This window comes from Siniperca chuatsi, linkage group LG5, assembly GCF_020085105.1.
Source record: "Siniperca chuatsi isolate FFG_IHB_CAS linkage group LG5, ASM2008510v1, whole genome shotgun sequence".
NCBI lineage: Eukaryota > Metazoa > Chordata > Actinopteri > Centrarchiformes > Sinipercidae > Siniperca > Siniperca chuatsi.
This window is the reverse complement of record NC_058046.1, coordinates 31,892,691-31,917,775: the sequence shown is the minus strand read 5'-3', so window position 1 is coordinate 31,917,775 and position 25,085 is coordinate 31,892,691. Positions and strand designations below refer to the sequence as shown.

Here is a 25,085-nt window from a genome sequence, read left to right as displayed (position 1 = left end):
GGTATTCAGGATAATTAATGATCCCCACAGCAGCATCCTGAGCCAGGTTTGTCCCGTCAGCGCTGATGATTTTCAGATGGAGATGTAATAATGAATCATTGAGATGTAAATATTTTTCTCCATCTCCGGGAAAAAAGAATTTGATAGGGCCTCGATCAGGTAAAGCTGATGCAGATGATTATTATAATAATTATATTATTTACATTAAGTTGAAGTAATTGTGAACAATGTGTCTTTTTGGGCAATATGTCACATTTATTGTCACATTTTCAATAGAAATTGACAAATTGAATATATGTCCGAGAAGTCGCTGTCATCTAAGTTACCCATAGCAAATACACCCCTCAAGGAAGAGTGTGTTTTCCAAATCACATGACCTGCTCCACATGATGTCATTTCCTCCTGAAGAGAAAACTAGCAAGACTCCAAGGTATGTTCTCCCTCCACATTTTCGGTTATTTCACCTAAAGTAGTGCTTAGGGCAAATGTGTACTTATCATATGTCAACAATGTTACTACAATGAATTCATAAATAACTTTGAATTTCAATTCCACTCAGTTGTACATATAATATTTAGAAGAACCTCTCCGTAAAATGCCATGTGGTGTCTGGTGCTAGGCAACCATTTTGATTTTATCCCTAAAAACAGCAAAAATGTCAACTAGGTTACCAGTCACCTATGTTACTCTGCAAAGGTAACTTAGTTGACCAAGAGTAACATAGTTGACATTCATGACATGTTCTTATAGTTTTCAGGAGTTCATTTAATATTCTAATTGTACAGTAACTATAAAATACTTTGCAATAAATATTATAAAAGTAAACTTCTTTTCAGGCAAATGCCACGATTATCTGCTGCAGAAAAGCAGCGCCGTTACGTGTGCGGCGAGATGCTGATCCTGCGTAAAAGGGAGGCATACTTGGCAAAAGGCCGGCAGAAATGGAGAGAAAAGAGGGAGCAAGGTGCATACTATAAGCCCATATCTGAACAGAGTGAGAGGGAAAAACGTGCAAAGAGAAAGGCCTGGAGAAGAGCCCAGGAACAGAGTAGACGCAGAAAGAAACAGGCTTCTGCTATTGTTACCCCACCACTGAGTCCTGACAGCGAGGAACAACCAGTTCCACAACCAGGAAGGTTAGAAGGTTATGTAGTAAGAACCTCAAACAGAACTATGTAGGCAGGCTATGTAGAAAGTACCTTAAACAGAACAATGTCTCATGAAAAAGTACTTGTTAGATTATAATGTTAGATTAAAATGCAAAATTACATGGTGGCATGGTGACAATTAATTTCAAATGCTTTAAATGACACCTGCAATGTTAAAAAATAATTTAAAAATGTCTTCATGTAATTTCAGACAGAGAATACAAGGAAGAAGGACTAGAAGAAGACAGTACCAGAAAATATACATTGAGAATCACAAACTCAAGGAAAAGCTTAAAGCTCAAACAAAAATATCAGACAAATACCGTAAGCGCTATGAACGGCTACTGTGCAGTGTCGACTCTCCTAGGAAAAGAACAAAAAGGATGCTCGGAACAAGTCCAGTCAGTAAGGATGTGCGGAGAACTCTGGTCTATCATCATGCACTTGTGAAAAGCCTCAAACAAAAATTTCAGTGTGCAGCAAAAGAAAAGACCAGGAACCTAATCGCCAGAATCGTATCTGGAAAAATATTGAAAAAATGCAGGTTCCAGAAAATCATTCATGACACACTGGGGGTCTCAGCCAAACGATTCTGCAAGAATGTGAACACAAACGGGGACGAAATAGCCTGTTTTGCCAGGAAGAAATACATATCCACACACTCAAAACTGCAAGACCAGGTTGTTGCCTTTTACACCAGGGATGACGTAAGTCGTTCAACAGCAGGTAAAAAGCAGACCGTAACAAAGGGAAAAGTAAAAAAGCAGAAGCGGTTTATGACTGACACCATGAAAAACCTCCATAGGAAATTCCTGCTGGAAAACGTCTCTAGCAAACTTTCCTATACACTCTTCTGCCGAATGCGCCCATACTGGGTAGTCCATCCAACCATTGCAGACCGAGATACGTGTCTATGTAAGGTGCATGAAAATTTGGAATTTATCGTGGAGAAACTTCATGGACTTAAACTTCTGGAGAGAACAGAGTTGGAATCTCTTGCTGAGGAAACTTGCTGTAATCCAACATTTAAGCCATGCATGTATGCGGAATGCAAGAACTGCAAACTACAAGACCTCAAGATTCAGTCTGGCTATGATGGTCAAACCCAAGTTTCTTATGTGCAGTGGACAACTGAAACTGTCCTCAGAGAGAAGAAAAGTGGTGACAGCAAAGAAAAGTTGCCTGTGAATATCACCGTGAAGAGGGAAATGGAGAGTTCTTTGGAGGACCTGATTGAGACTTTCCAGAAACAGCTCAAAAAGTTCAAAAGGCACTTGTTCAACATCAAGACCCAGTTTAACTACTACAGGGAATTGAAAAAGAACATGAAGAGTAATGAATGCCTCATACACGATGATTACATGATTTCTCTGAAAACTACTCTTGCAAGTTTCACAAAGAGATTCAAGCTGTCCATTTTGCCTCTTCTCATCAACAAGCAACTCTTCATACAGGGGTCCTCTACATTGGTGGTGAGGAAGACCACTTGTGCTTCACAACAATTTCACCATGCAAAGAAAAGGGTCCACCTGCCATATGGGCACACCTCTCCCCAGTACTTAACCATCTCAAGGAAACATGCCCAACAGTGTCAATTATCCACTTTTTCAGTGATGGTCCCTGCTCACAATACAGGCAGAAGGGCAACTTTTACATGTTGACAACTGAATTGTACAACCAGGGCTTTACTGCGGGCACTTGGAACTTTTTTGAGGCCAGCCACGGGAAGGGTGCCCCCGATGGGGTAGGAGGCCTTCTGAAGAGAACAGCTGACAGATTGGTGAGCCAAGGTGAAGACATTTCCACTGCTAAACATCTTTTCAATGCATTGGTAAACACCAATACAGCTGTCAAGATCTTCTACATTGAAGAGGCTACAGTGGAAAAGGCCATACAGCAGATGCCACAACGACTCCCCGCTGTACCATGCACTATGCGGATTCACCAGGTCATCACGCAAGCACCAGGGAAACTGACATACCGTGATGTGAGCTGCCTGTGTTCAACAAGGCAGATTCTGCAATGTCAGTGTTACCAAGCTCAGGCCTTCGACTTCAAAGTCAACTCAGCTGTTCCTGCATTTCACCAAGAACAACCAGACCTTGAAGTACAGTGGGATAGAGATGACATTGTTGGTCAGTGGTGTGTCATCAGATATGATGATGAGGTTTACCCTGGAACCATTGTTGAAGTGAGTGAGACACATGTTCATGTTAAGTGCATGCACAGAGTGGGACACAATCGTTACTTCTGGCCAATGCGAGAGGATGCGCTCTGGTATCCATTTGAGGATGTGCTCAGGTTGATTCCTGCCCCACAGCACGTGACAGCACGTCATGTTGAAATAAAAAGAGATGTGTGGGAAGATATTGCCAAATCATATCTTAATGGCTAAGGACATACACACACACACACACACACACACACACACACACACGCTAACAAACGTGGCACAAGCACACGGTCAAGCACACACACATATAGACAGTCACACACACACACACACACACACACACACACTCACTCAAAGATTACTTGATTGAACTTGACAAAGTCATTGAAAAATGGGGGGGTTAGAAAATGGGGAGTGTGTTCTGTCTCCGCCGGTTTCATGGGTGCCTGTAAGTTGGAGGGTATGCCAATGTTTTACTTGGGTTCTGACATATGAATGTTTTTGAGATGCAACTGTTTGCACTATTAAAATTTTGATTCAATGCAGCACACTTATTTTGTTAACCAACAGAATAAAACACTATTTGGTTATTGTTACTTATTGCAGTGCAATATTATTTTTTGTTCAATACAATGCACTACTGTATTTCATTCCACAAACAAGATTTTCAAAATGTTTACATGGTGGAATTTTTGTGTAAGTGCTGTTTTTGATACTTTTGTTGTTGTTGTTTTCTATGTTAGGATCTCTTGCTTATGATATATGTGCTTTTTAATAAAGTTGTGATTGATCCTTGTAAACTGATGTGCGTCTGTATTTCTCCTTTATGTCATGAAATATTCAACAGGTCTTGATTAAATGCAATAAAAGATTAGCTAACATATAATAATTGATATAGTTTAGGATTGTGTTTGTTAAATACATCATCCTACTTTGTCATGTCCAGTCAACTATGTTACTTTTGTCAACTATGATACTGGGCTGTCAATTAAGTTACCATTATGTTTTTTAAAAAATATATGTATTTCAATGGTTCCCTAATCTCCAAGTAAATATTTAGAAACTGAGTAGCTGTCAAATATATACCTCAGCATAATTTAATCAAGAAAATTATCATGAATCAAGCAGTTTGGAAACAAAATATACAGACTGGTTACTTAAGTACTTGAAATTTGGGGTTTCAATTGAACAAAATGTGTATTTTCTTAATTAATTGGGTATTTTAATTGAAAAGGTAGGTAAATAGACACATATTCTTCCAAGAGTAATGATTTTTTTAAATGTCTGCCATTTACATAAAGTTAAAACTTATAGGTTTTGTCCGTAACATAGTTGACCAAATAATGAGTAAACTTCTTGTTTTTAAAACTAAATATCTGAAATCAATTATGCCTGAGCTTGGCAATTACTAAAAACAAAATATTTCAGGGATGATTTATCAGGGAAGATAATAATATTTTGTAAATAAATATATTTTTTCCCAGAATTATTCAAACTCAAAATCTCCCACAATTATATATTGACCCAGTTGGTGTAGTCCTCCCATCTGAATTTCATATCTATTTTTAATATAACTATAGCTCCAATGAATATCAGATCCAATTTTTCTACAAAAGGCATCCAGTTTTGTCCTGAGCTGGCTCACATCTGTGTAGTATCCGCCGCAAAACTTTTGGTGAGCAATTTCGGTCAGCACTTTTGCACCTGACGGGTCTATAAGTTTTATACTCCATTCAAAATAGGCTGATTCTATAGGGATGTTAAACCAGCTGTGTAGGTATGAAATCTCCGTTAAGGCTACCTGCCACGGGCCCTCTAAATCTATATGCTGCACTGAATCCACACGGAAACTACAACTTGTATTATTTTTATAAAACATCAAGGCTGACGTTGGAGGGTAGAGTCACATAAAACCCCTCGCTGGACCTTTGATCCATAATGTAGTCAAATTTGATCCAGAGTAAAACCCAGAAAGGGTTAACCATGAGTCCTGACCCAGCTGCATTTCTCCAGCCAGTTTTTCCAGACGTACTTTTCACCCCTTTGCTTACGCTCTCCCAGAATTTCTTCTACTTGATAGGCTTTGTCTTTAGCAGCCATCACTTTTTGTGACTCTGCTTCGTAAACCATCCCATCAATACGTTCATCATTGTAATCTCTCAGTTTATACACAGGAGGGAGAAGCTTTTTATTTACTAAATTTAAAGGCTCAAATCGCAAGATACTTTAGCGAAGAAGAAGAGTTTGTTGTTGTTGTTTTTATTGAGTCATTACACACTACAGGTTTTTAAATGAATCATTACACACTACAAGTTTTGATATGAGTAAAATGAATCATTACACATTATAAGTTTAAATCAAACACAAAGTTGCTTTAAGCCTAAACTTAATCAACAGACACTAAGCTACAACTTTTGATATGAGTAAAAAAAAAAAGAACTAAATATTAATTCATCAACATCAGTTGTGTTTCACCACCTTTAAGGCCAGAGTTAATACTGTGGTCCCAATTTTACATCGGATAAGGCTGTGCAATATTCACACAAGGTCTTCATGGGCTGGTTGTTTTTTAGGTGATAACACACAGCAGCAACAAACAAAATCATTTTTGAGGAATCTACAGCCAGGCTTTTAATGATTTTACAAAACGGTTAAACGTAATGTTGTTTGTACAAGCAGATCCCAAGGTGTGTTTACAGACTGTGATCTAACAGTATCCAAAATCTCTTAAAGTCTAGTTACTTCAAAGTCTCGAATTCTAGTCTAGAATTAGCAAATACCTTGTTTTATACGACTTGAACTAAAATACTTTGTAACTCTAAAATTAAAAGGTAGTCCTCTACAGCTCTAAAAACATTTCTCACACATTTCCCATTTTTGTCGGTTTTAATCAAGTAAATTATCCAGGTCCTTTCCAAAACTCTACAGCATCTTCCAGTTTTTCAACTTTATTGTTGTCTTCTCCGATCAGTGATTCATAAATCTCCTCAATCCTGTTCTGCAATACAGATCGTTGTTTTTAATTCATGAAGGAGGGCCTCTGTAGCGCTTGTACTCTGGATTCAGAAGCATTGATACAGTGTGAGCCGAGCAGTCGCTGGATGGCCCGTCCAAAGTCTCTGTATCAACTTGTCAAAATACTCAGGCAACTCCAGCAGGCATTCGTGCTGTTTTTGGCTCGGGTGGTTGACTTGACAGCTGTAACGGATTTCTTCTCTATATTTACTTAAAACAGAACTCAGTGGGACTCACGTGGGATGACGTCCGGAAGTTAAACGCCAACTCCGAAAGGAAGGACATGTCATATGCCATGCTGTATCCAGACACACTGAAGATATCAGCGAATAACAAGCATAATTTCTTCACGACCCCCGCGGAGACGCAGGCTTCCATCTCCACACTGCCTTGACAGCTGCACTTACAGAGAACCACTAAGGGGCGATAGAGGATAACGCAGAGGTTAAAGCCAGGGGTGAGAAGCTGCTACCCCGCTTCACACTGAGGACGCATATCTTTAATTTTGGCCAACTTTTCGTAAACTTTTTACAGTTATTAGAAGGGACAGTACTTTTCCTACAAGAATATTTGATAATGTGAGGTATTTTAATTTCAGCACAATATAATTCATTTAAATTTTGCATTTAGGTTGTGTGCTCCATGGTCAAAATTGGGATAGCAATAGCCCGATGCTATCTGAGTGATTTTGGGATATAAAGTTTTGACACTACTGTTCTACACTACTTCTGATGGCTCAGGTTGATCTTTTTAAATTTATTTATTATTTATTTTGAATTCTTACATTGGGTGTAGAATAACGCAGGGGTTGACACAAAAAGGGCATCTCATTGGACTTAATTACAGTAAACTATCTGATATGATATGCCATACTACTTGGGTAACGGGCACATATCAGATGAGGGGTAATAGGGTGTTTGGCGGCCAGGCACTCTTAAGCACAGAGCATCATTTGGAGGGGCATATTGGTATTGTGATATCAGGATAGGGCATGGGACATAAAACTGAACCGTTAATATGACAGGAACACTTCAAATAGTTCCCTGCAATGTGAAGGGGGCTAACCTTGCCACTAAAAGAACAACACTCCTAATGTATCTCAAACAAAAGAAAGCAGACATGGCTCTCCTGTAAGTGACACATTGGATCAGGCAGAATCAAAAAAGCTACAGAGGGACTGGGTTGTCCAGATTTTTACAGCACATTCTCTTCCAACAAACGAGGGGTTATTATATTGATTCGCAAAAATATAACCACTAAGGTGTCTGATCTGAAAACGGATGCAGAGGGAAGATGGGTGGCACTTGACATAGACCTAATGGGAAGAAGGTGCTCTTTGGTAAATATATATGCCCTCCTGAATGACTTAAATATAACCATACAGAATATGGATAATACTGATATAATAAGTGGAGGTGACTTTAATCAAGTAAGACACATCTGTCCTCGCAAATGGGAATATTTATACCCCTTTCCAGACAGGGCTGCTCCCTCTCTCCTCTGATATTTGCCCTGGCTCTGGAACCTCTAACCTAAAAAAAAAAAAACAGAACTCAGGAAACGAACCACCGCAGATTTCACCAAATCCAGAAATAAGGAGGACAGCGACCCGTCTGGCTCATCGCTCTGTTCCGGGTTGTGTTCTGCCAGATCTGTCTGATTGGTGTCTGAATGGTGGCCAGATGAGGCAGCGTCTTCAGGAGGGGGAGGGCTGACTGAAAGAGGGGGTGGAATCTAATGATCTGATGATGTTGGTGGTGAGGCGCTTGGTGGGGTCCAACACCACCAGGATGCCGTAGAAGGAGGTAGGTACGGATGGGAGTTTAATGAGTTCATGACCTGTCAACTTAATTTGTCACAGCTGATGTGTGGAAAAGGTGTTGATTAATTCTCTCCTACCTAACAGACAGGCGTTTCTGCGTCTGCGTCTGATGCCAGGTCAGCCACAACAGGGGTTCACTGTGGGGAGCCACAGGGCTCAGTGTTTGGTCCAGTCCTCTTTTCCATTTACATGCTTCCTCTTGGCCACCTTATACATAGACACCGCTTCCCATTTTTACGCAGACGATACTCAGATCTGCCTAAGCTGTGACCCTGCAAACAACTATCAGCACAATGTCAACCTGCTAAACTGCCTTCATTTTAGCAGGTTGACAGGACATTTTGTGACATCCACTTGTGGTGTCCTGCAGCTAAATGTTGCAGTTAGGGCCCCGAGACTGTGGAAGGGCCTGCCTGAGGAGAGCAGGGCTGCAACCTCTGTCAAACCCACTTTTTCAAAATGGCTTTTCGTTGTTTTCATTGATGTTTTATGGCATTTTGTTTAATTTTACTCTTTGTGTTTTATAATGTGTTTAGTTGTATGGCTTTTAGTTTGTTTTATTATCTTTTTGTTTTAAATATACTCTTTTTTCATTGTACAGGTGCTAGATAAATAAAGTTTATTACTATTATTTGAAATGATTGAATTACAGTATAGACAATCTGGGAGTGGCCTGGCTCGACCATCCCTGAAATCTGATTTGCCACCCCAGGTGCCACCCCATTATCCTAAACTACGATTGGCTATCTGCAAAGTCAGACAGTCAACTTTCATTTATATAATAATATCAAACGGTATAAAAGTGTTTGCAAACCAACACAAGAACAGGCATATTAAACTGTTTCAAACGTCCAGGATATAGATAGATATTCTGTTTTGCAGGAGTGTTTTGTGGGACACTACACCCCCGCCAGTGGTAGGGATGATAATTCGATTTTTGTGATTCACATATTTAAAGAAAGAGATCTTGTGAGTAATGCGGCGGAGGAGGTAGACAGGCTCGCCGTTATGAAGAACCCTCCCCTGTTTCCTCACTACACTATTATATTACTGGATTATTATTATTCATACATTAACAGCTGGCGGAGCTAATTTAGATTACTTTGTGGTACATAGCCACTGATGTGTAGCTTAATCCATAACAATGCAACATATTGTAAAAGCTGATCATATGTTTTGTATGGAAAATCTGAATTTGCAAAGTAACAACTATAGAATAATGTGATTACACAACTGTAGCCTTTCATTACCAACGTAACGTGATAGCAGCACAAGTTGACCACATTGCATTAGTATTGCAAGGCATTCTGTTGTTATGCGTTATGTAACACAACTGTGCACAAATATGGGTGAATTACATGTACACCTCAACATTTTTATTAGAATATCCTAGACAGGACAGTATGTAATCGAGGAAAGGGTGTTCTCCTAATTATGACCCACATATGTCTTATCAAAACCGAGTACAGGTAGGCTTACTGTCGAATAATGCAGTGGAGTAAAGAGCAGAAGAAGAAGTAAAGAGCACATTTCCCTCGGAAAAGCAGAAGTATAAAGCAGCATAAGATGGAAGAAGTAGCTCAGAAGCATACAGCAGCCTACTTGGGTACATTGTTGATCCAGCTCAGGGTTTGTGGAGGAGCCTGCAGCAGTGGGTATGTTGGATGTTATTTCCTTGGTCCCCGACAGAGGTCGCTAAAGGGCACGTGCTGAGCACGGAGGCCCTGGAGCTGAAAGTGAAAGCAAGCAGCAGCCAGGTCTTCACTGTGTCCCCAGAAACAACAGCGTGCTGCTGCACTTTAGAAGAACTCTGCAGAATGGAGGTACGTTCCACATATTTACATTTAACACGGCTTAACTAGGCTGAAGGAAGCCGGTGTGCTGTCGGTGTAGGTTTGACGGTTACCCTTCTGATAGGAAGCGCCTGTTTTTCTGAAAAAGACGGAGGAAATGGCTGCGATTTGATCTCTCTCTATTTGATTCAGTCACAAAAGCAAACTGCTATAACGTGTTTGATTTTCGGCGGGGAGAATGATTAAATAAGACTTCCTTTTGGGCGTCAAGCCCGTCAGTTCGAATGAAACCAGCAGAGTCAGAGGCCTGGACGAGGAGCGAGGAGCGCCCTGTTCCCCGTAGCACCCGAGGCGTGCCAGGGCCTGTTACAGGCCTACAGCCTGTCCTCGGCGTTAATGACGAGACAACATGTGGTGGAATGTAACGAAGTACATGTACTCAAGTAACGTTATTGTACTTAAGGACAACTTCTACTTGAGTCTTTCTTCTTCTTCTACTCCGCTAACGGCGCATCTCAGCGCCAGACACTGCACTTCTCCCTTCCCAGCGTCTACCCGACGGCTGCAGTTACTTTACAGATCCTTTACTGTCTGATGTTAGTGACGAGCTGCAGGGTGAAGAGTTTCCTTCATGTGCTGAGGAAACTCTCCTCCTCCCGAAGCTGAATAAACTCTTTGACCCCCCCTCGGATCAGCTGGAAACAGGCTGTTTCTCTGATACGTGGTTCTCGCAGGACGGCGACACTGCAAACACGTGATGCTCTTATAGACCATGATGCATTGCTGCAGGTTAAACTGCCCAACAGTATATAAAGCAGTTAAAATGAGCTCAACCTTAAACACCTGCAGCAGTAAAATGCAACACACACATGAATGCAGCAGGAATATGAATCCAGAAACATCAGATATAATAAACACTGACAGGAAGCGTTTCACTGCACAGGGACGACTCTCACTGAACACTGTAAGTGCAGTTAGCTGATAATGCTCACATGCTTTAACTCCAGTGAGTTTGAATGCTGTTCCTTTGCTTGTACTGGAGTATTTTCAGAGTGGTGTCAGTTCTTTCACTTAGAGGATCGGAGGACTTCTTCCAGCGCTGCCGCTCTGCCGAAGCCTTCAGCTGCCATACACATTTATTTTCGTTAATGAGAAGGTAGTTATGTTAGCTAATGTGCACTGAATATTTCAGTCATTCAGATTCAATAAAACTCAGAGGTCTTAAAAGTCATTACATTTGTACTGTGCAGACACCCTGTGATTGATAGAATGAAATATGATTGCCACAAATTTCTAAATAGAACTATGTAGCATATCACATTCAGATGGAGGTATGTCGCTAATAGCTAACTTCAGCTGTCATGTCTTGTTGCAGTTTATCACAGACATCACTATCATCATTGATGGAGCTGATTTCAAAGACCCTGGAAGGTTAATGGAGATTCTTCAGTCTTACAGTCCTGAGAAAAAAGCTGCCTGCTACAGAGTGAGAGGAACCTACGAGGAGCTGGAGAACCTTTCTTTCAGACTGTCAGCAGCGCGGCTTCACTCCAGTCCAGCCACACATGCACTAACCTGTCAGCACGATGAACTTGCTTCAGCTCATGTCAAATCTGTGGATGTATCTGGGGTTGTTATGGCCTACATTGAGCAAAAATGTGCAAAAGAACTTAGCAAAATCCAAGGCAACAATTTTGTCTTTGAAACACAGCCTGACCTCAGTACAGTACACGATAAACCCAACAGCACAGTACGCGTGACTTTCAGACCACGCCATGCCTCCGTAAATCCTGTTCATGCTGACTTTGTCAGACAGCGATTCATCACATTCTACCAGAGAACTGCCTCCGACCTGCAGGTCACATCTGTCCCTGTGAGTCCACATGACCACGAAGACCTGCAGAGGAGATTTCCACACCTCCTTTTTAAAACCAGCGACAACAAATATGAATTAACATCGACCGGGCCTTTTGTGCACATTGCTAAATTGAAAGAGTTCCTTTTACAAAATACGCCAAGCTCAAGCAAGAGTCCAGTGAACAAAGGTCCAGCAGACACTCCAAGCAGCAGAACCTCAGGTCCTTCATCTACACACAGCAAAGATCCTAAAAATGAATCATGTCCAATCTGTATGGAACCAATAGTAACAACAGAGAAAGAGACTCTGCGCTGCAAGCACTCGTTCTGCAGAAACTGCCTAAAAACAGCCTTTGACTACAAACCTGTATGCCCGACATGTGGAGAGGTATACGGCATTCTGACTGGGACACAACCTGACGGAGGCAGAATGAATGCCACCAAAACCTCTTCATCTTTGCCTGGATATGAGAAATATGGAACAATAATGATCCATTATTACATTCCAAGTGGCATCCAAAAGGTAAGACTACAGATACTGAACGATTCAGAGTTCACTTTCGAAGCTTGGATACAGTGTTTGACAAAATAACCTTAACTCAAGGTCCACTTACTAGCTTTTCCTGGAGCTTTTAACTGCATGTCACAGTTCTCATTAGTGAAGTGAGTTGTCTCAGTTGTCATCACTGAAGAATGGAACTTTGGCCAAATGATAACACTGGACCACCAGAAGCATCCCAGTGAGACTCTTACATTGCTGGTCTGTCAGAGTATCTAGCCAGAGTGTTCAAGTCACAAAGAGTCAGCACTTAGGCCACCAACTAGGGCTGGGCGATATGGCTTATAAATAATATCTCGATATATTTAGGCTATGCCGCGATATACGATATACATCTCTTTGTATACACATTTCCTCCTAAAATAACATACACCGTAAATTCTCAAATACTGCAAGCATATACTGATGTTATAGACCATGATGCATTGCTGCAGGTTAAACTGCCCAACAGTATATAAAGCAGTTAAAATGAGCTGAACCTGAAACATCTGCAGCAGTAAAATGCAACACACACACATGAATGCAGCAGGAATATGAATCCAGAAACATCAGATCTAATAAAACACTGACAGGGAACCTTTTACTGTGCAATGAGAACTTGCAGAACTTTTACTTGTACTGGAGTGTTTTCACAGTGGGGTTGGTGTTAGTACTTTTGCGTAAGTAATGGACGTGAATACTTCTTCCACCTCTGGTTAGCAGTTAGCTCACCCACAGCCTGACTGCACCTGACCCCTTGTGGGTAGCCAGCGGTCCCTTCACGTTCCTTCAGTCAGCCATAAGGACCCTGTTTATGTGACGGTGCTACGCCGTCTTCTTGTACTCTTCACAGCGGAGGTGCTCCAGATAATCAGTATTCGAATATATTTGAGATATCGCCCAGCCCAACCACAAACCCTTCAGTCCCTTCAGATCTCTGCTGGTACACCCTAAAGACAGAGCGCCCGGAGGGGAAGACTGGAGTGGTGTATGACATTACATCGACTGGGAACTGTTCAAAGGTCATCAACCAGGAGTCAGGGGACGGTTGGAGAGAGATCAAGGTGGGCGTTCACATCCAACACCACAGAGCATCTTTGAATAGAGACAGGGGTTACCCTCTCCCCCCATACAACCACCTGTTACCACATGAAAGAGGAAGTGTGAAGAACCACATGATGACAACTGAGTCAACTCCATTCATTTATGAAGACTGTGAGATGTGGTTGATAGCTCCAGAAAAAGTAAAAGTAAGTGTAATTTGATTTAAGATTATTTTTTCAAAATATTGAACAATGTTAGGTTTGGAGGTCAACATGTTAGTAGTTTTACATGTAGCTGCTTTAATTAGGGGTGGTACATACATGTAAGACTCCTAGAAGCTGAATAAAAGTCTCCAGGTATGCACTCAGGCTTCAAACAGCAAGACAGAATATTTGGAAATGCTGAGTGTTGTTAACCTGCCTGTATCCTTTTTTGACTTAGTATCTAGTTTTGGTTACATAGAAACTCACTGACGCATGGTGTGTAGCCACTGTTCCACTTGCCGCTGTTTCACAATCTGTTTTTCTTTCTCACAAGCTGATCCATGATTCAGGGGGTCTCCTGTCCAGCTAATCATTCTGTACTAAATAGCTACTAAACTGGTAACCAAATCTGATACATCTTAACAAAGAAGCAACAACAGATTTTTTCCACAAATTCAGCTCTCATGCGTGTTTGAGATAGGCCAACTTTCAAAAGTCAAAAGCTGCAGACAAAATTATACTAAATCAGGTAAAACAATATGAAAAGACAGATAACAATACTAAAAAGGCTAAAATGAGCGAAGAACAGAGACGTGCAGCAACCAGGCCGCTGCTGACGTCAGAAGAGAAACACGGCCTGTGACTGAAATAAAACGTAACATCATTTTCATCACAGCGGTTTATCCCAGACATCAGTGTCATTAAAAAAGGTTTTGGATATTTTGTTTAAAATGTAATTTGTTGGCAATTTAAGCACTACAAAGCAAATATCACTGAGCACTAGTGTTTACATGAGTTAGGAACTCGCAGCAGAATAATGTGGACGGGGTAGAAAGTAAAAATAAGATGCAACATATAAAATATTAATATAATAGCTTTATGGGTTGTCCGTCTACCAGTCATAAGAAAATGTCCAATTCTAAACCAATAATCCTATAAAATTCCCAAATTCCTATAGTGAGTTATAACATATGCAACTTTACAATAGGGATGGGACTATATAAGATTTAATTTCTGGTTTGGATTAAAAAGACTCAAGATAAGTTGATCGTGGTGAATTTCCATTATCGGGATAATAGTGAATGTCCTCACACGAGTGACTGAAAATCTGTCTAGCTCGCTAACATACAGTCCTATATTGATTTGCTGATTTCTTTTGAATTGCCAAGGTTTGGCACGTCTCACTCTCTAGGCCACAAGGCTGGCAGCACTGTTTGATGACAGAAAAGTGCCACAGTGTTGTTCAGGCTTTTTTACTAAAACAGGTCCAAAGTAGTACACTTGGACTTTATGCCACAGTGCCAATGGGACTTTATTTTTCTTAAAGGATAATTCCTGTATTTCTTCAGTCAGGGGTAAATAATATATACTGATGCAACTGATGAAATTGTTGTCTGTACTGTTTGACATCATGGTAGAGAAGTGAAAAATAATGATTGAAAAAATACAGGAATTATCATGTAAGAAAGAACAGACTCACACAATGTTGCTATTTTTTATTAATTTATTCATCCTTTATTTATGCAGCGGGACCTTAGGATTTATGATGACCTTATTTGAGATGGTTTGTTTTTCACTAAAAAGATGTGTCCTCTCTGTGATGCAATCAAAATATTTGTTTCTTAACAAAAGGTAAGGTAAAGTGATTCCAGTATGTTTAGTGCCATTTTAAGAGTTGTAAGCATATTTTGATGATTATCATGATAATATCATGAATCGCAATTATTTTGGCCAGGATAATTGTGACATGAAATGCTCATATCGTCCCATTCCTACATTACAGTGAGCTTAACATACATTCTTGGTCATTTCTATCATCATATTCCTTATGGTAATGTGACAAATGTCTTGGTCATCAGCTTTGCATTTATACTTCTATATTAATTTTAGTTTTAATCCATTAAAGGTTATATTGATAACATTTTTATGTAGACGAATATTTAAAAAAAAACCCATCCACAGAGCTTTAAGAAAGGTGCAGAATAAAAGTATCACTTTTCCTATAAAAAAAAAAATATGATTGTGAATTAATCATTTTAAAAATGTTGACAGGTCCAAAATGAATGTTTTGTTTATCTCTGTGTGAGATGTCTTACATTTGGTTCCGACTTCTATAGTTGCCAGTTAGTGTGGAAAAAACGGACACTGACATTACCACATATTAGCATATGTGTTGTCACCGGTTAGATTGTCAAAATTAGAAAAATAACAGCTTCAATCCCTGAGGAGCTAACAATGTAACGTTATAACGAAGATGCGTATCAGAGGGGATTTAGAAGTGGGCCAGAGACTGACATAACTGCTGGCCCGGGGCCAGTACAAGTTTATGCAGGGCAAGTTGATTGTCACCGGTCCGTCCGGGTCAGTGGCGGACTGGTCCGCTTAAAGACAGTGGCTCTTCTTTAAGAACGGAGTGGACGTGGGATCCCAATATATTACCAATGTGTCATGTCGAAGGTAAATTAAAGTTCAGAGCTACTGTAAATCTGCTCATTATACTGTTCAGATCCAAAACGTGACTGTTACTGAGGGTGTCATCTCATATAGCAGTCTAACGTTAGCCCGATTCTGAGACACACGCTGAGGTACTTGTGGCTAGCTAGCCATGTAGCCAGCTGTGTTGAGCTCAACAGCTAAGGTACTCACGTTAATATAAAAATCGTCCTTTCTCCCTGTAGCCATTGTTGCTGTGTGGCACTCGGCTGTTTTTTTAATAATCCGCTATGAGATTTGATTTCAGCAAGAAAACACTTTGACTAATGTTAGGTCAACGCTACGCTAACACTAACACTAGCTAACGTCAACTTTTACTGTAGCTGTCTGTCTAATGTGGAACGCTGTGGGTTTTAATAGCATCCCTACAGTGTGCTGTAGTGTGCTCTTCGATTGGATTCAAATATGCATATTTACCTAATGTCTTTTAGTGTAAGGATGATTGAAATGTCATTTTATGGTAAGTGTTGCAATATACGGCCCCTATAATTATTAAATGAGGGGGGAAAGGGTTAGCTAAAGCTAGCTAGCCGTAGCCTCAGATTACCATAGATAACGTTTCATGAAACACCACCGCACAAAGTCGCCTAAATCTATAGCTAATGTAAAATGAATTAATTACTTTATCACAGAAGATTCATCAGTTGATATGACTGAGTCTGAGTCTCACTCCACTCGACCATGAAATGTGCAGGTTGTGCAACGAACTGGCAACCACCGGAATGGAATGGAAGGGGGGAGGGGGAGTGCGTCCTCTAGTGGCCGGATGTTATCAATAGTGCCTTTAAATCATGTAGTTCTGTTTCTCTTGATATCAGTATAATATTAGAAGGAGTTTGTGTGTCCTGTCCAGTGGTTCCAAAGATAACATGGGGGTCAGTTTTCTGTCACAAGTGCTATTTCCCTGGTCAAAACCAGGGAACAGTGAAGAGTGTAGACGGAATATTCATAACACAGCCAAATCAGGAACAACACACCCAGCATGGCATGGCGATGTGGACCGGCACAAATGGGGGATTCTGCTAAGACCAGATAGATCACACACCGCTGCTGTATTATGGGCCAATTTCATGGGCCATCATGTTTTGGAGTGAATTGTGTTGTTCACTTTAAAATGCACTCATCTGTTCTCAGTTACTGTTGCCTAGATATTCAGTCTCATAATTCAGGTCTTAATTGGCACATCATTTGGAAGAATATATCTCTTTTGTCACGTAAACCCAACCATCAATATATATATACACTTGAAATTCATTCACAGAATGAATCTCTCCTCATAGACGACATTTAATGAGGGCCAGATCATCACCAGATGGCAGTTCTTGTTCCTTGTGGTCTGGAATTGCCCAGCAGTATTCTTTTTATGGAGAGAGGTATCAAGTTTTTATCCAGGATTCTGGGGAAACTATTCCTTTTTCTCAATCTGTTCTGCTAAAGGACAGTTGCTCTTTAAATCTGTCAGTTATTGAGAGAGAGTTCTTAGCGGAGATCACAGCAGCCAAGGAATTGATCATTTGCTGCTGTAAATAACCCCACTCCATTTTTATGGCTAATTGGTCATCTGCCTTTCTTGATATTTTGTGTTTGGAATTAGTGGCTGCAAGAATGCACCAAGCTCAGAACTCCAATATCTTAGTCTTGGGTCACATAGCAGATAAAGCAAAATGAATGCTAGAATGGTCTTTTTGATCATAATAGTTATTATTATGTCATGTTATTATATTATGATGAAGACCATTCTACATAACTATCGTACGTATGTGCTGTTGCTGTGTTTGTTTTTATAGTTTTTTTGATGGGTTAGGACAGGGTTTGGAATTCCCATATTTTACAAGTTTTGTTTGTATTGATTTTTTTTCCCATTGTCTTTTTAGATCGTTTTTCTCTTTTTTTTTTTTCTCTCCTTCCTGTGCTCAGAAGCATTATTATCATTAAAAAAAAGCTACTGTTGCCTAAGAACTGTGGACCCCCAGTCACTTGAATGCCCATGTTCAAATTGACAAAACATCATTAAGCAGAGAAACCTCTGCTCTCTGTCTGCAGGAGGAGCATCCTAACCCGGGTCAGCCATATGAAGGTGTATCCCGTACAGCCTATCTCCCAGACTCCTCAGAGGGCAGAGGGATCCTGAAGCTGCTGATGCGAGCCTTTGATCAGAGACTCATCTTCACTGTTGGTCAGTCCACCACCAGTGGCAGGAACAATACAGTCACATGGAATGATATTCACCACAAAACCTCAACACATGGAGGACCAACTCAGTAAGGACTGCATTACATACCATTAAATGTACCTGCGGCCCCAATTTGTGCACCTCATGTAATCATTTCTACTTTTAAGACTGTAATGATGATTGTATATAAGTCACAGACATAAACCATTATGCAACTTACCAAACAAGCCACTGAGCAGGATGTTCATATCCTACTGCCACAAAAATATTTCCTTCCCTGTACAACGAATTGGCGTGCATTCATTCCTTTTTATCTATGTATTAATGGCAAGAGAAACAAATTTATGTAACATAAATGTAATCATCATTGCAGAATTCCCATATGATTTCACAGGAGGCACATTACAGGGCTAATGCACACTAATAGTATAACTGTATGGATTTTGATTGTGAGTATGAAACTGTCCATTTGAAGTCACTGAATGTCTGTCATTGTGTTTTCAGCTATGGATACCCAGATCCCGATTATCTCAGCCGAGTTCGAGATGAACTGAAAGTCAAGGGAATTGAATGAGTCACTTTAAAGTTTGTCAACACATGAATGTAGAGCTAAGATGACATTCAATTGCACAACTATCTCGAAAACGTTATGTACAAGCATCTTATCCCATTTTAAAATGCACCCATGAAAGCAGATGTAAGGGATTATGGCAGAGGACTTCAAACCAGGAAGGATAATTAATATCATTTTAATGTAATTTGATGTTCCATAAATAATGACATTAATTATTAATTAATCACATTAATCAACCATAGCTTCAACTGTCTTTTTTCTGTTTTTGATTTTTATTATTGTTTGCTGACTTATTTTGTTTTATTTATGTATGAAATCACTAAATATGGAAAAACTGATTTGAAAATTAACAGTCAATTCTTATTTGTCTGTTGAAGGTTCTTTAAAATTAATTAATTAATAGTCTAATTTGGTGGTGAGGCAAAGAGCTAACTGGGCTCTCTTGTATATAGTATTTAGAATTTTACAACAACAGTAGCTTGTGTATTGTATACATTTTTTCAATTCATTGTATTCTGTCATGGCACAGGCACTACCGGTGAGATGATTTGTTGTTAGGTCTGGGTATTTAAATACCACTAAGTCTTTCAGCTCATTTAGGTCAACAAATAGAAGCAGACAGAAACTGAACCAAAAGTGAAATCACTTTTTCACACAGGGCCATGTAGGTTTGGATTTTGTTTTCCCTTAATAATAACAACCTTCTTTTAAAAACTGCATTTTGTGTTTACTTTGAAACTGAACCAAAATCTTCAGGGATGAGGGTTATCATTCATTGTTCATCACAGTCTCAATGAAAATTGCTTGCTATCATCTAGTCTCCTCTCTCCGGCGTCTGCCCTCTGACAGGAGAATCATATTAGATAAGACCCACCTTCTTGTAACATGGCAACCTGTGACCATGACAATTCACAAACTTTTAGTTTTTAATGTCGTTGAAGACATTTGACAGATATTACTGTTGTCACATGAGTTATTGAGATCCTTTTGGATATAGCTTCCTTCAGCCTTCATTCAGCCCAGCTCCTCTCAGTCCAAAACATGGACATTTTTGTCCTCAAGATGTAGATGTAGGCAAGTCAGTTTTATTTATATATCCCAATATGACAGATTTGCCTCAGGGGGCTTTACAGTCTGTACAGCATACGTCCCCCTCTGTCCTCAGACCCTCGATTCGAATGAGGAAAATCTCCCCAAAACCCCTTTAACAGGGAAAAACTGGAAGAAAGCTCAGGAAGAGCCGCAGAGGACGGACCCCCCTCCCAGGACGGACAGACAGGAAGTAGATGTCACATGTACAGAATAGACCAACATAATAAAATTACATAATGGACAATCAGGATGACAAAATTATAAATAGATCGTAACATATATGAAGAATTTGGATGTTGATCAACTTCAGGTGTCGCCCAACAGACCGGAGTCACAGGACCTCCTCTCCACCATGGAGACCTGGAAGAGGACAGACTACACAAACACACAAGAGGCTGAATCTCCGGGAGGACGAAGAGCCAGATCTAAAACATCTGGAGGAGGCACGGACAGCCAGGAGAGAGAGAGACGTCCCAGGACGGCTGATGGTCCAGCACAGAGAAGCCGGAGTGAAAAGAGGACAAGGAGGAGAAACTAGGGAGAGAGAGAGAGAGGCACACAGCTGTGCTCGTGGGACACAGACAGACAGAGGGTTAGAGAGATGCAGTGGTTTTCAGAAAGTTTACAGTTTTCTTGTACAACATGGACAATTACAGTAAGTACTTGGCTTAATAGATGAATTGAGACTGAGACCGACCCGGTGGACGGATAATGTTAACATGTACAGGGTAATCAAAAATAAGCAGCTAACTGAAAGTTAAGACAAAAAGATGAGTTTTAAGTTTGAGGTCAACGGAGGTTATTCCAGAGGAAGGGGGCCCTGCAGCCAGCTGCCTTCTTTTTAACTCTGGGGACAGACAGGAGGCCTGTATTCTGAGAGCAGAGAGCACAGGATGGGATATAAGGTTTAAGGAGATCAGGGAGATAAGGAGGGGCAAGCACGTTTCCAATTTTATAAGTCATCAGAAGCACCTTAAAGTCTGATCTGACATGGATAGGGAGCCAATGAAGGGAAACTAAAATTGGTGAAATATGGTTTCTGGTTTAGTTAAGATCCTAGCTGCAGCATTCTGAACCATTTGAAGCCTTTTAGTAGTAGTGTGCGGTAGGCCAGGCAACAAAAGGTTACAGTTATCAAGTCTACATTAAACAAAGGCGTGAATTAGGATCTCTCCATCAGCCGAGGACAGAAAAGACCTAATTTTAGCTGAGTGTTGCGTAGGTGGAAAAAGGCCATCTTGGTGATTTCTTTAATGTCTGATCAAAAGAGAGAGTAGGATCAAATGCAACACCCAGACTCTTGGCTGTCAAACTTTGAGAAATGACAGAGTTATCAAGAGTCACTGTTACTTGATCAAACTTGTGTCCATGTTGAGCAGAGCCAATGTCCAGTATCTCAGTTTTATCAGAATTTAGGAGCAGGAAATTTTGTGACCTCCAGGATTTCACAGCTGACAAGCAGGGGCCTCATTTTTAAAAATGTTCTTAGATTTATACTTGAACTTAGTCTTAAGATAATTTCAGGCAGTGTGCTTATGTTCAATTCATAAAAGATACTGAGCAAAAAATCTTGCTTACGCTGGTTCTAAGAAGCCCATTTGTAACTTACGCACCTGTGATCTATAAATCTCAAATTAACTTAGAATTGATGGCACCTGCCTTACAATCAGCTGTTTCCCCTTATATAATGCAAGCATTAATGAGGGTTTAGTCAGCAGTAGCCATGGATCATCATGCGCAAGAAAGTCATTCCAGTCTCTGAAAACTCTCTCCCGTCTAAAAGCACAGTTTTTAATGTCTTCCAATGACGCAAGAACAGCCATGGTTACTTCTTTCTAATTTGACACACCATTTATAGAACATTGCATCCTGTTTTTAATTAACACCTCACACTTTTAATTTATAATACCTATCACATTGTTCATAAAGCTAATGCCAAGTTCACGACAGGCTTGGGCGCATATACGTCCCAAACGTTGAATACCTAAACCGAAAAAAGATTAGCTTATAATTGACAATTGGAGCCATTAGTTTACTCAATAATGGTTATAAATTATTTGCTGTTGTATTTGCCAAGCGATTTAAAAGTGTTCTAGATTCAGTTATAGATGAAACTCAATCTGGAGTAACAGGCATATTTTCAATAACATAAGACTGGTGTTTGATCTTATTGATTACTCTGAACTGATCACTGTGGATAGTTTTATACTTTTTCTTGATTTTTACAAAGCCTTTGACACAGTTAAGCAGCCCTTCATTTTTTATTGTATTGAAAGATGTGGATTTGGAACATATTTTCACAATGCAATGAAAACCCTCTATGCAAAGCTCGGTGAAATTAAGCGATGGTACTAAAAGATTCTGTCTGGCATACGGCAAGGTTGTCCGGTCTCTGTTGACCTATTCCTAATTGTTGCACAAGTGCTTTGTCACTATATAAAAGTAACTTAGAAGGTATCTCTATTGCTGGTAGAAATATTATATTAAGCCAACTGGCAGATGACACAGCTTTATTCTTGAAAAACTATTGATGTATTCTCAAAAGCTTCAGGTCTCTGTCTAAATTTAAACAAATGCTTTAAAAAACTGTGATGTAACCTCAATTAATGAAATACCTGTCAAGAAAAAAGTAAATTATTTAGGCATCCTTGATAACATAGATCAACAAGATAGATGTTCTCTTAACTTTAGTCCAATGATTAAAAAAGCAGTAAATAAATGTAATCTTTGGTTACAAAGCTCAAAAGCTGAAGGCATATCTAGGCTTGTTTATGTTGCATCTTCTTTATTTCTTGATTAAAAAAACTGATCAATTGCTATTTAATTTTTTGTGGAAAAATCGCATAAACTTCATTAGAAAATCTGTAGTCATCAATTCTTGCAAAAATGGTGGTCTTGACTTGACTTCTCCACTTTGAATAACATGTTTAAGATTAACTGGTTAAAGCATTTGTTTTTGTTTTTTTGAAAAATTACATGTGGAACTTCATTCCCAAATTTATTTTTGATCAGATTGGTGGACTCGCCTTCCTACTGGTATGTAATTATAAAATAAATAAAATGTCAGATAAACTGTCAGATTTTCACAAACAGGCTTTATTGGTGTGGAATCTAATTTACAAGCACCATTTTGCACCACAACGTGCAAGGGTTTTTCACATCAAGCTCATGTTTCTTTGGTTAATCCTGTTGACACTCCTTGTGGGAAAATTTGTTTCTCCCCACCCTGTGAGAATAATAACAGAGCTATTCGCTCTCTGTTTCAGAGTGAGGTTGTCACAAAGCCTTATGTCATTACATATTGGAGTAACTTTGCTAAGAATATTCGTTGGATAAAAGTTTGGTCATTGCCTCACAACTACTTTATTACTAATAAGATTTGAGAGGTTTCCTTTAAAATTATATACAAGTTTCACCCTGCAAAGCATTTTCTCAGGAAATTTAAGGATGATCAAAATATAAATTGTTCTTTTTGCACAGCTCAACCAGAAGCTGTGCCCCATCTTTTCTGGCATTGTCAACACTCAGATTTTGCATTACTTTATGAACATGTTATATTCAGATTCTTTAACTATCAGGAATCCTGAGGAAAAGGTATGTATCATGAATCTAATTATTATTCTAGCCAAATTCTATATACATAAGTGTAAGTTTGCAAACCAAATGCCCCTTTTTACTGTTTTTTACAAAGATTTTGAACAGTACATAACTGTTAAATTTTGTACCAATAAAAAGGCCATAAAAACTGTAAGGGCGTGTGTTGCCTATAAATTCTGTATGTAAATAAAATGTAATGTTAGCTGTTCTGAGCACAGTTTGTATCCCATTGAAGATCTGTTTCATTGATTTTCTCAAGGGTTCTGAAGGAGCTGTTCTCTTTGGACTAAGAGACACTTGTTTCCCATCTGAGTTGTGCGCTGACTGTACTGTATTTCAATTAAATTTTATTTATATAGCGCCAATTCATAACAGAAGTTATCTCATTGCACTTTTCCTATACAGCAAGTCTAAACTGTTCTTTGTAATAATATTTACAGAGACCCAACAAATCCCACCATGAGCAAACATTTAGTGACAGTGGCAAGGAAAAACTTCCTTTTAAGAGGCAGAAACCTCGGGTAGAACCAGACTCAGGGTGGGCGGCCATCCGCCGCCACCAGTTGGGTTGGGGGGGGCAAAAGCAAATTCTACCTAGAATAATGTAAGTAATAAGTAATAATGTAATGGTAATGGTAATATTAATATTAATAAAGTAATAATAGTGATAGGAATAATAAGGATAATTATAATAATAAGATTAATAATAACAATTGTAGTAGCAGGTGCCCCACAATCACAGATCCAGACTCCGCAGCTGCAGAGGCAGAAATACCTGCTGAAAGTGACAGAAGGAGAGAGGAGAGAGATGAGAAAGCACAAAACTTCGGGAGAGAGAAGATGTCGAGTTAGTAACATGCAGTAATGGGATAAAAATGCATACAGAAGGAGAGGAGTAGGAGCTCAGTGCATCCTGGGAAGTCTCCCGGCAGTCTAGTCCTATAGTGGCATAACTAAGGAATGGTTCAGGACTCACCCAAGCCAGCCCTAACTATAAGCTTTATCAAAGAGGAAAGTCTTAAGCCTGCTCTTAAATGTGGAGATGGTGCCTGCCTCCCGAACCCAAACTGGGACCTGATTCCATTTTCCTAGTTCTTGTCAGCACATGTGCTGCAGCATTCTGGATCAACTGGAGAGTCTTAAGGGACTAATTCGGGGTGCCTGATAATAAGGAATTGCAATAATTCAGCCTAGAAGTGACAAATGCATGGACTAGTTTTTCAGCATCATTTTGAGACAGGATGTGCCTGATTTTTGCAATGTTGCGTAGGTGAAAGAAGGCAGTCCTTGAAGTTTGTTTCATGTGGGAGTTAAAGGATAAATCCTAAACAAAGATAACTCTGAGGTTCCTTACGGTGGTGCTGGAGGCCAGGGCAATACCATCTAGATTAACCATATCTTTAGATAATGTGTCTCAGAGGTGTTTGGGACGAAGTACAATAACAGTTTTGTCAGAGTTCAACATCAGAAAATTGCAGGTCATCCAGGTTTTTATGTCCTTAAGGCATGCTTGAAGTTTAGCTGATTAGTTTCAGCTGGCGTGATTGATAGATATAATTGGGT

At 39.7% G+C, this 25,085-nt stretch overlaps 1 protein-coding gene and 1 long non-coding RNA gene across 3 annotated transcripts in view; one reads left to right on the top strand and one right to left on the bottom strand.

Annotated features, from left to right (window-relative positions):
* Nucleotides 1-9,871, bottom strand: part of LOC122876190 — a 66,260-nt gene extending 56,389 nt beyond the window's left edge. The window contains exon 1 of the long non-coding RNA XR_006378028.1: nt 9,761-9,871. This is a non-coding gene — a long non-coding RNA (uncharacterized LOC122876190). The remainder of the gene's footprint in view (nt 1-9,760) is intronic.
* On the top strand, nt 9,580-23,739 carry si:dkey-3h3.3 (uncharacterized protein LOC100144568 homolog). 2 transcript variants are annotated; one of them, XM_044196213.1, is made up of 4 exons: nt 9,580-9,981; nt 11,327-12,331; nt 18,130-18,347; nt 18,764-23,739. In XM_044196213.1, exons 1-4 carry the CDS (start codon nt 9,823-9,825, stop codon nt 18,831-18,833), a joined length of 1,452 nt encoding a protein of 483 aa, XP_044052148.1. In that variant the 5' UTR covers nt 9,580-9,822; the 3' UTR covers nt 18,834-23,739. The 2 variants fall into 2 exon arrangements, with proteins under 2 accessions (XP_044052148.1, XP_044052149.1); XM_044196214.1 differs by lacking the exon at nt 9,580-9,981 and adding an exon at nt 10,988-11,107.
* Nucleotides 23,740-25,085: the final 1,346 nt, after the last annotated feature.

Excerpts from the sequence above, each read along its gene's own strand:
- si:dkey-3h3.3 (XM_044196213.1), top strand. The coding sequence starts at position 9,823 with ATGTTATTTCCTTGGTCCCCGACAGAGGTCGCTAAAGGGCACGTGCTG. Across the intron at positions 9,982-11,326 it reads AAGAACTCTGCAGAATGGAG|TTTATCACAGACATCACTAT; the intron begins GTACGTTCCACA and ends GTCTTGTTGCAG. Across the intron at positions 18,348-18,763 it reads ACACATGGAGGACCAACTCA|CTATGGATACCCAGATCCCG; the intron begins GTAAGGACTGCA and ends TTGTGTTTTCAG.